Genomic DNA, 14,411 nt, shown 5'->3' with positions numbered 1-14,411 from the left:
ACAAGCAGGGGGAGTGGGAGAGGGAGAAGCAGGCTTCCCGTGAAGCAGGGAGCCCGATGCGGGGCTCGATCCCAGGACCCTGGGGTCATGACCTGAGTCGAAGGCAGACGCTTAACGACTGAGCCACCCAGGCGCCCCCAGGCGCCCCACTTCACTCTTTTTAAAACCAACTTTATTGATGTATAATTGGCATACAACAAACTGTTGATATTGGTATTTGATAACATATACTTGTGAAACCATCATCACAATTAAGAGAATGAGCATATCCATCACCCGTAAAAGCTTCCTCGTGTGCCTTTGTAATCCCTGCACCCCATCTCTCCCTCTTTGGAGCTCCATCCCAGACAACCATTGATCTGCTTTCTGTCATGAAAATGTATTTGCATTTTGTAAAATTTTATATAAATGGAATCATACAGTATGTATCTTTTTTTAAAAAAGATTTTATTTATTTATTTGACAGAGAGAGACACAGCGAGAGAGGGAACACAAGCAGGGGGAGCGGGAGAGGGAGAGCCAGGCCCCCTGCGGAGCAGGGAGCCCGATGCGAGGCTCGATCCCAGGACCCTGGGATCATGACCCAAGCCGAAGGCAGACGCTTAACGACTGAGCCACCAGGCGCCCCATAAGTATCCTTCTTTGGGGGCTTCTTTCACTCAGCAAAACTATCTTGAGATTCATCCTTATTGTTATGGGGATCAGTGGTCCATTCCTTTTATTGCTGAGCATATTCCATTATATGGATAGGCTGCATTTTGTTTATTTAATCACCTGTTCATGCATATTTGGGTTGTTTCCACTTTGGAGCTATTACAAATAAAGTTGTTATGAATATTTGTGTACATGTCATTGTGTGGAATACGTTTCCTTTCTCAGGTAAATACCTAGAATGGGATGGCAGGTAACACAGCGGTGTATGTTTTTATTTTTAAAGAAACTTCCAAACTCCCAGAACTAGTCATATCATTTTATATTCGTATCAGCAGTGGTTGAGAGTTTCAGTTATTCCATTTCTCCTCAACGGTCGGTCAATCTTTCTTATTTGAGACAGTCTTTAGTAGGTATGCAGTGATAGCTTATGGTTTTAATTTGCATTTTCTTTCCCTAGTGACCAGCGATATTGAGAGTCTTTCCATGTGCTTATTTACCATCTGTTTATCTTCTTTGGTGAAATATCTGTTTAAATCTTTTGCCCATTTTATTTTAGTTTAGTTTTTTATTTAAGATTCTATTTATTTATTTGAGAGAGACAGAGTGAGAGAGAGAGAGAGAGAGAGAGAGAGAGAGAGTACGAACGGGGGAGGGGCAGAGGGAGAAGCAGACTCCCTGCTGAGCAGGCAGCCCAATAGGGGCCTTGATCCCAGGACCCCAAGGTCATGACCTAAGCCGAAGTCAGACGTCCAACTGACTGAGCCGCCCAGGCCCCCTATCTTTTGCCCATTTTAAAAATCATTTGTTTTCTTATTATTGAGTTTGAGAGTTCTTTGTATATTCTAGACAGAGCTCTTAATTAGATATAGAATTTGCAAATATGTTCTCCTAGTCTGTGACTTATCTTTCTATTCTCTATAGTATCTTTAGAAGATTCAAATTTTGATGAAGTCCAATATATCAGTTTTTTCTACAATGGATCATGATTTTTGTGTTATGTTGAGAAATCTTTGCTTAATCCATGGTCACACAGATTTTCTTCTATGTTTTCTTCTAGAAATTTTATGGTTTCAGGTTTTAGATTCAGGTCTATGATTAATTTTGAATTATTTTTTTTGTACTGGGCATGAGATATGACTCAAAGTCCACTTTTCTCCATATGAATATCCAGTTTCTCCAGGACCATTTATTGAAAAGACTTTCCTCCAGGGAATTACATTTACACCTTTGTCTAAAATCGATTGACAGTATAAGGCTCTGCCTCTGGACTCTCCTGTTCCACCTCTCTTGACATCAGCAATTTCATATTGTCTTGACTGCTGACCAACTTTGTTTTTTTCAAAATTGTTTGGCTATTTTAGGTCCTTCCCATTTCCATATGAATCTTAGATACAGCATATTGGTTGGTTTTTTTTTTTTTAAAGATTTTATTTATTTGAGAGAGAGCGAATGAGAGACAGAGAGCACGAGAGGGAGGAGGGTCAGAGGGAGAAGCAGACTCCCCGCTGAGCAGGGAGCCCGATGCGGGACTCGATCCCGGGACTCCAGGATCATGACCTGAGCCGAAGGCAGTCGCTTAACCGACTGAGCCACCCAGGCGACCCCAGCATATTGGTTTTAACAACTAACAAAGTTTGCTGGAATTTTTACCACAATTACACTGAATTTATAGATCAATTTGTGGGTGGAGTTGACATGTTAACAATGTTGAATCCTCTGATCCATGACCGTGGTACATCTCTTCACTTATGTAGGTCTTCTTTAATTTCTCTCAGGAGTGTTTTGCCATGCTTAGTGTACAGATCTTGCACACATCTTTTGTCAGATTTTTCTCTACGCATTTCATATTTTTGATGCTATTAAAAATGGTGTATTAAAATATTTCAATTCCCAATTGTTCATTGCTATTATATAGAAATATAATTGACTTTCTAAATTTTTAAAGATTTTATTTATTTATTTGCCAGAGAGAGAGGGAGAGAGCACAAGCAGGGGGAGCGGCAGGCAGAGGCAGAATCAGACTCCCCGCCGAGCAAGGAGCCCGATGCAGGACTCGATCCCAGGATCCTGGGATCATGACCTGAGCCAGAGGCAGACGTTTAACCGACTGAGCCACCCAGGCGTCCCTGACTTTTAAAAATTTTTAAATATACTTTATTTTTTAGGGGAGTTTTATGTTCACAGCAAATATAATTTGTTTTTATATATTGATCTTGTATCCTTCATCCTTGCTAAACTATAGTAGCTTTTTGTATGATTCCGTAGGATTTTATACACAATCATGTTTTCTGCAAAATAAAGACAGTTTTACTTCTTCCTTTCCAATCCAGCTGATTTTACTTCTCTTTCTCTGTCTCTCCTCTTCTCTTTCTTTGTATGTTAAGCTTTGTAGCTCATTGAAAGGAGTGGTCATCTTTTATAATGGCTGATTATGATTACAGAATTTGAAAAACATTATTTAACCAATGAGCAACATTATGGTATATTTTCAAGTGAAAGGCTTTTGTCTCATTTGCAATTTGTCACAGAAATTGATGGAGAAAAATGTTATAGCTCTTTTATGAAATGGACACAAGTAGTATTATAAGATATACATTTTTGGTATATATATATGTATATTATATATATGTAATGCTGAATCATGCAGTAATAAGGCTCTGACTCTGGAGATCTGCTACTCAAAGTATAGAGTTTGACATCAGATTTTCAAATGTTAGGTTGATTGTTGGACTAGATTAGTCAGGGTGGGAGAAGTTTGATGTTACGCTTTATTGTTGACATCATTGCCCTTTTCAGGAGTATGGCAGGTTTACTAATGGTGAAAAGCGCAATTATTTCTTTCTTTTGACTGGGTGCATTGTCTAAAACCTCTAGTATATCATGTAGAAAGGATGAAAGCAGACATCCTTGCCTTATTCCTGAACTTAGGGGGAAAGTATTCAGTATTTTACTACTGAGTATATTGTTAGCACTAAGTTTTTCATTGATGTCTTTCATCAGGTTGAGGATGTTCCAAACTCCTCCTAGTTTGCTGGGAGGTTTTGTTTTTTGTTTTTTTTTTCCAGAACAGATGTTGATTTTATCAAATGTTTTTTTGTGCATCTTTTGAGATAATCGTATGCTTTTTCTTTCTTCGTTTGTTAATATGGTGAATTCTGTTGATTGGTTTGGAATGTTGGAAAAACCTCGCATTCCTGAGGATAAACTCCTTTGGTATAGTGTATTATCCTTTTTATAAGTTGTTAGTTTCAAGTTAAGATTTTCTCTTTAAATATTTTTTTAAAGATTTTGTTTATTTACTTGAGAGAGAGCAAGAGCGAGAGAGCACAGAGGGTGAGGGAGAAGCAGGCTCCCCGCTGAGCAGAGAGCCTGACATGGGGCTCGATCCCAGGACCTGGAGATCATGACCTAAGCCAAAGGCAGACACTCAACCGCCCCAAGTTAAGTTTTTTTTTTTAAAGATTTTATTTATTTGACAGAGAGAGACACAGGGAGAGAGGGAACATAAGCTGGGGAAGTGGGAGAGGGAGAAGCTGTCTCCCTGCTCAGCAAGGAGCCTGACTCGGGGCTCAATCCCAGGACCCTGGGATCATGACCTGAGCCGAAGGCAGATGCTCAACGACTGAGCCACCCAGGTGCCCCAAGATTTTCTTAATAATATTTGCCTCTGTGTTTATGAGGGATGTTGTCCTGTAGTTTTCTTGTGTTGTCTTTGTCTGGTTTTGGATGTCAGATAATGCTGTCCTCATACAGTAAGATGGAAAGTATTCTCTTCTCTTTTTCTGGAAGAGTGTGTAGAATTGGTATTATTTCTTCCTTAAACGTTTGGTAGAATTTACTAGTGACGCCATATGGATCTGGAGTGTTCTTTGTGGGAAAGTTAAGTAAATTTAATGTCTCTAATAGATATTGTGTTATCAGGTTATGTATTTCTTCTTGCATGAGCTTTGGTATTTTGTGTCTTTTTAAAGATTTTGTCCATTTCCTCTATATTGTCCAGTTTATTGGTATGGTGTGTTCATAATATTCCCTTATTACTGTTTTGGTATCTGTAGAATCTGCGTTGTTACCTTCATCATTCTTGATACTGATCACTTGTATCTTATTTTTTTTTTTTCTGGTCTAGTCTATTTACAGAATTATACATTTTGTTGACCTCACAAAACCAGCTTTTGGTTTTACTGATTTTTATTCTATTGTTTTTCTCTATTCTATTTCAATTATTTTCACTTTAATCTTTTTTATTTCAATCCTCGTGCTTACTCTGGGCTTTATTTGCTCTTCCATTTCCAGTTCCTTAAAGTAGAAAGCGAGGTAACTCGTTTGAGACATTTGTTATTTTCTAATACAGATATTTTTAGTGCTGTGATTTTTTTCTCTGTGTACTGCTTTAACTGCATCCCACACATTTTGATATTTTTTCATTTTCATTCAGTTCAAAATACCTTCTAACTTTCTTTTAGATTTTTTATTTCACTCGTATGCTATTTAAATGTATGTTGTTTAGTTTCTAAATGTTTGGGGATTTTCCAGGGGTCTTTCTGTTACTCATTTCTAATTTAATTCCATTGTGGTCAAAGAACATACTTGAAATGACTTTTTTTTTTTAAGGAGGCTCCACACCCAACGTGGGGCTCAAACTCACAACCCTGATATCAAGAGTCAATGCTCTACTGACCGAGTCAGGCAGGCGTCCCCTAGAAACGACTGTAATATTTTAAATTTTTTGAGGCTTTTTTTATGGTTGAGAATATGGTCTGTCTTGGTAAATATTTCATGTCTATATGAAACTCAGCATTCCTCAGTTTTAAACATCCATACTTTTCTAATTTTTTTTTTTTAGATTTTATTTTTTCAGAGAGTATGTGTGCGAGCTGGGAGAAGGGCAGAAGGGGAGGGAGAGGGAGGATTTCGAGCAGACTCCATGCTGCGCGCAGAGCCCAACACAGGGCTTGATCTCAAGACCCTGAGATTATGACCTGAGCCGAAACCAAGAGTCAGACACCTAACTGACTGAGCCACCCAGATGTCCCCATAGTTTTGTAATTATTATTTCGTTACATTCATAGTAATTTGGGGAGAGTGTAGGTTATTGTCTTGAATCAGAAGATGCCTATTTGATGTCTTCAAGCTGCTCAAAGGCAGGCTCTGTGTCCTGTCTGCCTTTCTATCCCTTTAACGTTTCTCCTGGCCCCAAATGGAAGCTCAGCAGACCCTGGTTGAATGGATGGATGACACTCAAAAATGGTGAAGCTGTGTTCTTGTTTTTGACTCAGAAAATATCCCTGTTGTACCGTGTGACAAGATGGACTCTCACACACCTTTATGTCTTTGTGTCCTTATAGGACTTTGCACGTCGCTTGGCGCACCGAAGGTGCTCCAGCAGCGTTGGGGGCACGGAATGGAACCAGAGAGGAGCGGCCTCCGGCTGGTGGGGATTGAAGGCCTCGCTGAGGCACCTGACAAACTGCTCTGGCCACACGTGCAGGGGCTGTCCTGTCACAAAGCCCCCTGAGACATGATGTCACACACAGACACCACTCTCCTTGAAAAAGGGAGGGGCTGGGCCCTGGGTTCCCAGACTTCCCCGGGCTCTGGTGCCCTTCTAGGCTCGGTCCCAGAGCCGGACGGGAGCTGAGGAGGACGCTGCCTGGACTCTGGTCTGGTCAGAGGGTGCTCTGCAAATGGCCGACACCATCGAGGTTGGCAGCTTTGGCGAGCAGGCTCGAAGGCTGTCCTCAGGAAAGCACCCAAGCAGGTGAAAGTTGTCTCTGCAGCTCTTCGCTTCCCCTTGCCTCATCCCTTCCGACCCACCTCCCCCCGCCCCCCCTTCTCTCCCTCACGACCCATTTACTCTCCTCTCCTCCTCCAGACCGCCTCTCGGAAAAAGCCTGATAACTTTGCTCACACCAAGTTATAAATGGCCAAAAAGCTTCCCGGTGAATACATTGCGGGCGGGTTTCTCAGAGAAGGTGCTCTGGAGAAGGGAGGCACGCAGGGCCCCGCGGAGAGGTGAAGTGAACCAAGCCTGGAAAAGGCCCACGGGGTTTGGGGGCTCAGAGCGCACTGGTGACCTGGGTGGGAGAGGTGTTGGAGGTTTGCGGGGCCGGGAACAGATGCAGGAAGCTGAGGGGTAAGCGGAGGCCGAGAGGGGTGAAGACACCCAGGGCAGACAGCTGGTGGGCTGGGGTGGAGGATAGGGGGTCATTACAACGGGCACTGGGGAAGGGTCTGGTTCAAGGGAGAAGGCCTTCTTTTAATGCAAGACATGAGTGTGTGTGAAATGCTGATTAGAAGCCAGAAGGGAAGGGAAGCCTGAATATACCAGTGAGCAAGGGGCCCCCAAACACCCAGGCGGGGAGACCAGATGGAACGGAGCACAGAGCAGGGCAGCCGCCTCCCTGAGGAGGCAGCAGAGAATGGGTGGGTTTGGCGGCAGAGAGTCGAGGAACTCCTGTCGTCTGGGGGGTGCCTGCGTTCTCTGCTGAGAGTGGGGCAGGTGGAGGTGGGGGTGCAGGGTTAAAGGGAGATTCTGAACTTGTCCCTGGGGAGCCTAGGGAGCTCCCTTGGGAAGCAGAGGCTCCCCAGGCCGCACCGGGCCCAGCTCACATCAGAGACCTTGACTTTACCATGGCCTTGGTTTGTATGGAGTTCGACCATGCTGGTGGGATTTCAGACAGAGGATCTTTTTGAGGAGGCTAGGCATCTCCCCTAGGACTCCCTAAATGACAAGAGTTAATAATAATGATTAAAAACTACCAACACTTTCAAATATTTCCTGTTACACAGCGTTTCTGAAATAACTAGGCACCTACATCTGGGGTCATTTTACACCAAATGTTCAACAGAGTGATACTTTTTTCCTTAATCCTATCCCAACCCCCTTTCCCCATCCCGATTCTCTGAGAACTACCTTTCCAGCTCTGAGGGCATTGAAACCAGCTTTTGTTTGGGACTCTGAGGTCTTGGGAGAAATTCCTGAGCATTTCCCGAGCTCCCAGTGCGAGCCCAGTCCCTCCTAAATTTGGCCCCCGGCTGAGCCCTGCGGGTGGAGGTCCTGGCTTTTCCTGGACCACCTCTGGCCCCTCACACTCCGCGAAAGCCACCTGGTAAAGGAACACGGGATCCGGGGCCTGCCTGATGCATTGACTCTTGACCATCTTTTCTTCTTAGACTGAAAATGGTGTTTGGACTGGGCGGCCAGAGAGAGAGGTAAAGTTTAGGTGGGCCCTGCCACAGTGCCTCGAGTGACCAGGACGGGGAACCCCCACTTGGGTCTAAGAGGAAGGGAAAATAGGGTTCTCTGTTCCCCTTTCCTTGACCGTTCAGTATCTCTGGGACTCAGGGTTGGGGTGGAAGGCCTGGTCCTGCCAGGTGGGAACTGCCTGTGTGTGCGTGTGTGTGAGTGTGTGTGCACGTGCACGCACACACTGGGAGCCACTGTCCCTGCAGCATCAAGATGCTCTGCTTGTGGCAAGGGAGGGGTCCCAGAAGAGGTGGATGAGTCATGGGGATACAATTTCTGATCGGGATTGTGGGATCTGTCAGTCCAGAGTAGGGGGGCCTTGGAGGACCTCCGCAGGAAGAGTTGATCCAGCGTTGAGTGCCCAACCACGGCCGGGTCCTTGCTTTCCAGCTGGGAAGGCAGGGTGGACCCAGGGAGACAAGTGCAAAAAGAAAGGAGAAGGGAGTGTATTCCAGGCTCCGAGTCTGGCTCTCAACGTAGGCGGAGGCCCCGAGCCTGGCCCGCCGGGCAGTGGGGAGGCCCTGCGAGCCCGCTACAGCTGAGGGATTTATTCACCCACAGTGTGGGGACACGCGCTGGCGGAGTTGGTCCTGGGGTTTGGAGTGGGAGGAACCGGGTCCCCACCCGCAGTGAGGGCACGAGATGCCCCAGCCTTACCCTCAACTCCGCTTTCCTTCCAGGCTCTACAAGCCCCTGTACATAGCACACCTCTTGGTTCTTGCAGGTAAGGGCCTGGGCGCTGGGGCCATGGCAGGAGCCGGGGGGGCTGGTTCTCGCTTCAGGGCTGCCCCACTCTCCAGCTGCCTGCCCCCCGGCTCCCAGGCCCTGGCCGTGCTGCTCAGAGTCAAGGCTGCCCTTCTGTCCCTTTCCTTCCTCGGTACCTTCCTAGCGAAACAGATTTGAACCTATGTTTGATTCGAAAACCCATCCTCCCCCGCCCCCACCGAAAACCCACGAACCAAAACCTACACAACCTCATGTCCTATAGCTGTGATCTTCAACGTTGGCCCGCACACCTGTAATTGAAAAATTACATATCTTCTCATAATTTTAATACCTAACATTTTTCATTACCAGTTTAGCTTAAAAGGATACGATTTCTGGTGTATGGTAAATACTGACATTGTGAAGTAACTGTATCACTCTTAAGTGTTTTAATTAGTCTTTCTTCGCCCCCCTGCAGGCGTGGTGTACTACTATTTTCAGGGGTCTGTGGGGAAGCCAGCCCCTGACAGTGAGATTGCTGACGGACCCTCACAGGTAGGCACCGTGCAGGCCTAGGGGTGGGGGTGGCCTCACCGTAGCCTGAGTAGAGGTCATGCTCCTCGACCGCAGTTGTTAACCAGCTGTGTGTGTGTGTGTGTGCGCGAATGTGAGGGCTCTGCAGAAATTCGCTGTGCTTCCGGCAAAGTGTCCAAACAGAGGCTCCATCCCTCAAGGGCTGGCTCTATAGTCACCTCGGGGCTCTGTGGCCACGGTGTCCACAAACCAAAAGGAACAGATGATCCCTCATTCATGTGAGTAGCTCTGGAATGTGGTTCAGTGCTCACATGTGGATGAGGCGGTGGTGAGCAGGACGCCTGCCTGGGGTTGCATGCTCTCCTCGATGTCCCAGATCCAAGAACCCAGGGCAGAAGCCCCTGCTCCCAGCCCTGGGTGGCTGCTGGACGCCCACTGAGGGCCCCAGGCTGGACTATGTGCTGCCCATCTGCTTGGTCATGGTAAACCTCACAGCCACCCAGCTGCTTGCACTTCATGTAGATGGGAAACAGGCCCCCAGGAGGACAGTGACTGGATCCAGGCCCGCCCAAGTTGACAGGACAGAACCACATCCCTGATCTCCGGAGGCCTCCCGCTCTCTGAACAGTGCCCTTGGGAAGAGGGGATTTCCCATAGAGACAAGGCCGTCTGCGGACCAGAAGCACTGAGAAGGATGCGCTACACCTTTTGGGGCTGACCATTCAGAGCCGGGGAGCCCCTAAGAGGGCCCATGTTGGCAGGTGCCTTGGAGACCAAGGAGTCCAACTTTGCTTCCTTTCTTTGTTGTTGTTGTTGTTGTGGTTTAAAGTAACTGGTCACATTTCCACTTAAAAAGTTTTATCGTCATCAAAGATAGGCATATACGTAGTCTGATGCTCCAAAGTTTTAAGACCTGAAGCCAACAAATGGCCGCCTTGTGCCCCACCCACGATCCCCGCACCCCAGGATGGGAATCTTCCCAGCCTCCGACCTTTCCAGCTGGAACCTTTGATTTTTCCATGTTTCTAAATAGCAAGCTTATCCTGCTTTGTCTTGACTTTTCAGATTTAAAACATTAGCCAATGAATTCCTACAGTGGAAGCTGAGGTTTTAGCTCTCGGAACAACTGTCCATTTACTGTCCTCCGACACGCACTTCACCTCCCTCCAGCTTCCAATATAGTTACAGCTGTGTTTTCTAATCTGAGTAATGACATTTTCAATCGTTAAAATCTTTTAAATACCATTGTTGCTGACTTTGCTATCATTTTGGCCTTTAAGTCCCCCTCCACTGCAGTGGGCTCATTTTTGGCAGCCGGGTAACCCCCACCATAAAAAACAGAGCAGCTCCATCCCTTCAAAAAATTGTTCCAGACTCACGTGCAGTCAGCCCTTCCCCCACCCCTGGCATCCAGGGAAGCGTTTTCTGTTCCTATAGTCTGGCCTTTGTGAGATCGCCCTGTAAGTGGAGACATCCTGCCTGTCGTCTGGTCTCTCACCGAATTTGGTGCACCTGAGGCTGCTCTGGGCGCATGCGCAGCAGCGGCAGCTCGTTCCTTCTGGCTGAGCAGGTGTCCTTTGTGGGGATGGACTGTAGTTCGTCTGCTCAGCACCTAAGAGATATTTGGGTGTTTCTAGTTGGGGGACAGTTACAAATAAAGCCACTGTGGGGCGCCTGGGTGGCTCAGTCGGTTAAGCGTCCGACTCTTGGTTCCCGCTCAGGTCATGATCTCGGGGTCCTGGGATGGAGCCCCCGCATCGGGGCTCCGCACTCAAGTGGGGAGTCTGCTTGGGATTCTCTCGCCCTCTGCCCCTCCCCCCATGCGTGCTTTCTCTGAAATAGATAAAATCTTTTTTAAAAACCCCACTATAAATATTCATGTATAAGTTTTGTGTCAGCATAGGGTTTCCTTTCCCTTGGGTCACCACCGGCGGCGGGGCTGGTGGGTCACGTGGTCGGCGTCCGTTTAGTTTGGTGGGAGACCGTGACTTTTCAGAGGGGCCAAGGCGAGCTTCCGGTGGTTCCACATCCGCTCCTGCGCTCGCCGTTGGTTTTTGGCCATGCGGGGCGGGGGGGGGGTCTGTCATAGTTTCTATTAGATCAGTGTGGAGGGCATACATTTCGAAACCGTGAGAACAGGATTCTTAGCTGAGTCACCTCATGTACCTGGTTACTCTTCTCGGTGTGTGATTTTGGTTTTGCCTCTTCTTTCTGTTAGCTTTCTCTTTACCTACAATTAATTTACCCAGGCTCCCTGCCCAAAATACCGATCTCCTTGCAGTACATTTAGACAAATTAGGTGCTTTATCTGATGGTTTTTGCAGAGCCGTATGTCAGGGAGCCCTCCCTCCTGCTATCCTCACACAGACAGGATGTCCTCGAGGTTCGGCTTTCCTGGGACCTCCCTTTCTCGTTGCTCTGGGGAGCCCCTGTCACTCCTTTATTTTGATGGAACACAACCTCTAGGGGAACCTCTGCTTCCTGAGGGTAGTCTTGAGATATTACATGTCTGAACCGGACTTAATTCATATTTGACTAAGAGTTTGGGTAGGTATAGAATTCTAGACTAGAAATATTTTTCTCATAGATTTTGAAGATCCTCATTGTCTTCTGGCTTCAAAGACTTTCAGAGAAAAGTCTGAGGAAAGTTGAATTCCTAGAACAATTTTTTCTTTGTATTTCTGGAAGTTTTTGGGTTCCTTGTCCTCAGTGTTTTGAGATTTACTGATGACAAAATCCGGGGTGAATCTCTATTATCCATTGTCCTGGACACTTGGTGATTCCTTCTCTTCTGCAAACTCACGTCCCTTATCATGTCTGGATAAAACAGGGCCGTATTTATCTGGCATCTCTCCCTGCCACCTCAGTCTGTTGTCTGTTCTCTGTCTCGGAAAGACCTATGAGTTATCTGTGGGAGCTCCTGATCTCTTCTGTTCTTTCTGGGAAAAAATTTTTTTAACTTTACCTCCTACACTTTGATTGGATTTTTCATTCCCCTTATTCTATCATATTTTTGTTTTCAAGGATTAGAGGTTTTTTGAGCATAACTGTTTTATTCTTGTTTCACAAATGCCAAGTTTTAACTTTCTCAAGACAGGTAGTTTTTAGGTGTCTGCTATGCAGGCATCGACAGTGAATTAGTGAATTCGCGCGTCACCTCAGCCTCCCCCCCTCCGCTCTCCTCGTGCAGCTCGCAGGGGAGACCTTGAGGCCGGTGTGGGGGCCGATGGATAAGTGCTACCCTGTGACCACTCAGGTAGGTAAGGGCTGGGGACCCCACTTCGCCTGGAGTGGGCACCCTGGGCAGGTACGGTGAGAGGACGGCCCCTCCCCGCTGGAAGTCCCTTCTGTTTCCTTCTGTAGAGACGCAGAGTCAAGATCGGGAAGAAGCAAGCCAAGGTAAGTGAGGCTCGCTTCTGTCGGAGCTCCATGTGACGCAGAGACAGCCCAGCTCGTGGCAGGGGAGTCCCAGGGACGGTGGCAGCCCCCCACCCCCGGGAAACTTGCAACTCGCTGAGAAGGGAAGGCCTTCCTTGGGAAAACGAAGAACCATACGCAGTGCAGGTGTGGAGACGGGGCAGGAGGATGAAGGCTCTGCGGGCCTTTCTGCCCATGTCCGCCCTCCCGCCCCTCCCTGCAGGCCATGGCCCCCGAGGCAACGGGAGGACTGAGCGCTGCTGCGCCCAAGGAGGAGACTGAGCTCCGGTCTCAGCAGGAGGGGGAGGTGAGGCCCCCAGGGGTGGAAGCCGCAGGCCGGGGCCCCGCTGTGAAGGAGAAGGAGGCGGCTGAGGAGGAAGAAGCGGCAGGGGCCCCAGGCTGGGAGGTGAGGAACATCCCCAGCATGGGCCCTACTGGGAAGCCCCAGAGCACTGTGGGGGGGGGGGGGGGGGGGGGGGGGGGGGGGCAGTGTTGGGGGGGATGGGGCACCTGCAAGGACACGGGGCCAAACTGCTGTCCCGGTGGCACAAGGGGCCCTATGGGGTGGAGAGTGGGCCGGACCCTGCCTCCCCCCCACCTGCCCGTCTATGTAATGTGGCACCTGTCGCGTCCCACCACCGTGCCCCGTCTTTCTTCCCAGGAGAACACGAAGGTCCAAAAGGAGGTGGCAGTATACCCTTCCGGTAAGACAGCACGCCCCACCCCTGCGGGGCTAACGGATGGCACAGCCTCCCTCGGGCCCTGGGCCCTGGGCTGGGAAGCAGAGGGAAGGAGCCCAGCTAGCCAGGCGCCCCGTCCTCCCTGAATGTCTCGGCCGCCTCCTGCTTCCTTCCTGGTCGGCAGGAACCTGAGGCGAGCGTTTGGTCAGCGCTGGCCTGTCTCCCCCCGCCCCGCCCCGGCCCTGGGGAAGGGTCCTCCCTGCAGGGGACCCACAGGGCTTGCCTGTCTGTGCTTTGCAGAGGCCTCTGCGGTGGAGAGCAAGGAGGAAAGGCCTGGAGGCTGGGTCCCCCAGCTCCTGAGGAAGCTCTGGCTGGACTGGGTCCCAGCCGCTGACATCCCAAAGACTCAGAACCACGAATGACCAAATAGCCAATAAACCCGGAGACTTGCCACTTCTGCAGACCCAGCTGCTTCCTTTCAGGACCTTCGTCTAAACCCAGTGAGGCCCTGTCCACACTCCCTGCCCTGACAAGCTGCGCCTGAGCCCCGCCACAGCAGCTGGTACTCTGGAGAGGGCCCCCGACCCCTTGCTGAGGGGCAGAGTAAGTTCCCCGAATGTGGAGAGCCAGGGAGCTCCATGTCGTGAGCGCATTTAGAAGGTGCTGGTGGGACCTCTGTCAGGGATGCTGTTGGGTCTGGGGCGGAGGAGGGGTGTCCTCTGGCAAAAGAGGTCTGGCGGAGTGAGGCGCCTCTGACCTGTCTCTGGTCCCCAAACTGTTCCTTAAATGCACCAGGGGGCCTGCCCAAGACCTGGCTAAATGGGTGCTGCCCAGCTGCTCGGTCCAGAACCAGCCAATTGTGGGGGTGGGCACAGGGGGAGGACAGCAGTCCTGCTCTCGGCTGGGGCTCCAGGCTAACAGGGTCACGGGCCCAAAAGTCAGAGCAGGACCACCAGCCCCAGCAGCCATCTGGTGCAACCATCTCACTGGCTGAGGGGGAAACAGAAGCCCAGGGCAGGGAAGAACCGGCCCCGGGTCACAGAGTATCCCGGCAGAGCAAGGATGAAAGCCAGGGTGTCCTCCTCCGAAGTTCCCACGTGGCCACTTCCTCCTCTGGCCATTCCGCTGTCACATGGGTCCAAGGATGGCGCCTGTCCCTAGGGTATACCTGGGGC

General features: G+C 49.0%; 1 protein-coding gene across 1 annotated transcript in view; it reads left to right on the top strand.

Moving 5' to 3' along the window:
- Positions 1–13,693, top strand: part of LOC112831654 (uncharacterized) — a 30,807-nt gene extending 17,114 nt beyond the window's left edge. Inside the window, exons 3-11 of the mRNA XM_073882690.1 lie at positions 6,000–6,412; positions 7,828–7,866; positions 8,581–8,624; positions 9,084–9,160; positions 12,330–12,395; positions 12,503–12,538; positions 12,780–12,962; positions 13,218–13,260; positions 13,537–13,693. Coding sequence (XP_073738791.1) covers positions 6,339–6,412; positions 7,828–7,866; positions 8,581–8,624; positions 9,084–9,160; positions 12,330–12,395; positions 12,503–12,538; positions 12,780–12,962; positions 13,218–13,260; positions 13,537–13,658 — 684 coding nt within the window. The 5' untranslated portion in view covers positions 6,000–6,338 and the 3' untranslated portion in view covers positions 13,659–13,693. The remainder of the gene's footprint in view (positions 1–5,999; positions 6,413–7,827; positions 7,867–8,580; positions 8,625–9,083; positions 9,161–12,329; positions 12,396–12,502; positions 12,539–12,779; positions 12,963–13,217; positions 13,261–13,536) is intronic.
- Positions 13,694–14,411: the final 718 nt, after the last annotated feature.

Source organism: Callorhinus ursinus, unplaced genomic scaffold (assembly GCF_003265705.2).
Source record: "Callorhinus ursinus isolate GAN/ISIS: 27379988/994484 unplaced genomic scaffold, GSC_fseal_2.0 scaffold48, whole genome shotgun sequence".
In the NCBI taxonomy this organism is placed as follows: Eukaryota; Metazoa; Chordata; class Mammalia; order Carnivora; family Otariidae; genus Callorhinus; species Callorhinus ursinus.
The sequence above is the reverse complement of the archived record's forward strand: the minus strand, read 5'-3'. Positions and strand labels throughout refer to the sequence as shown.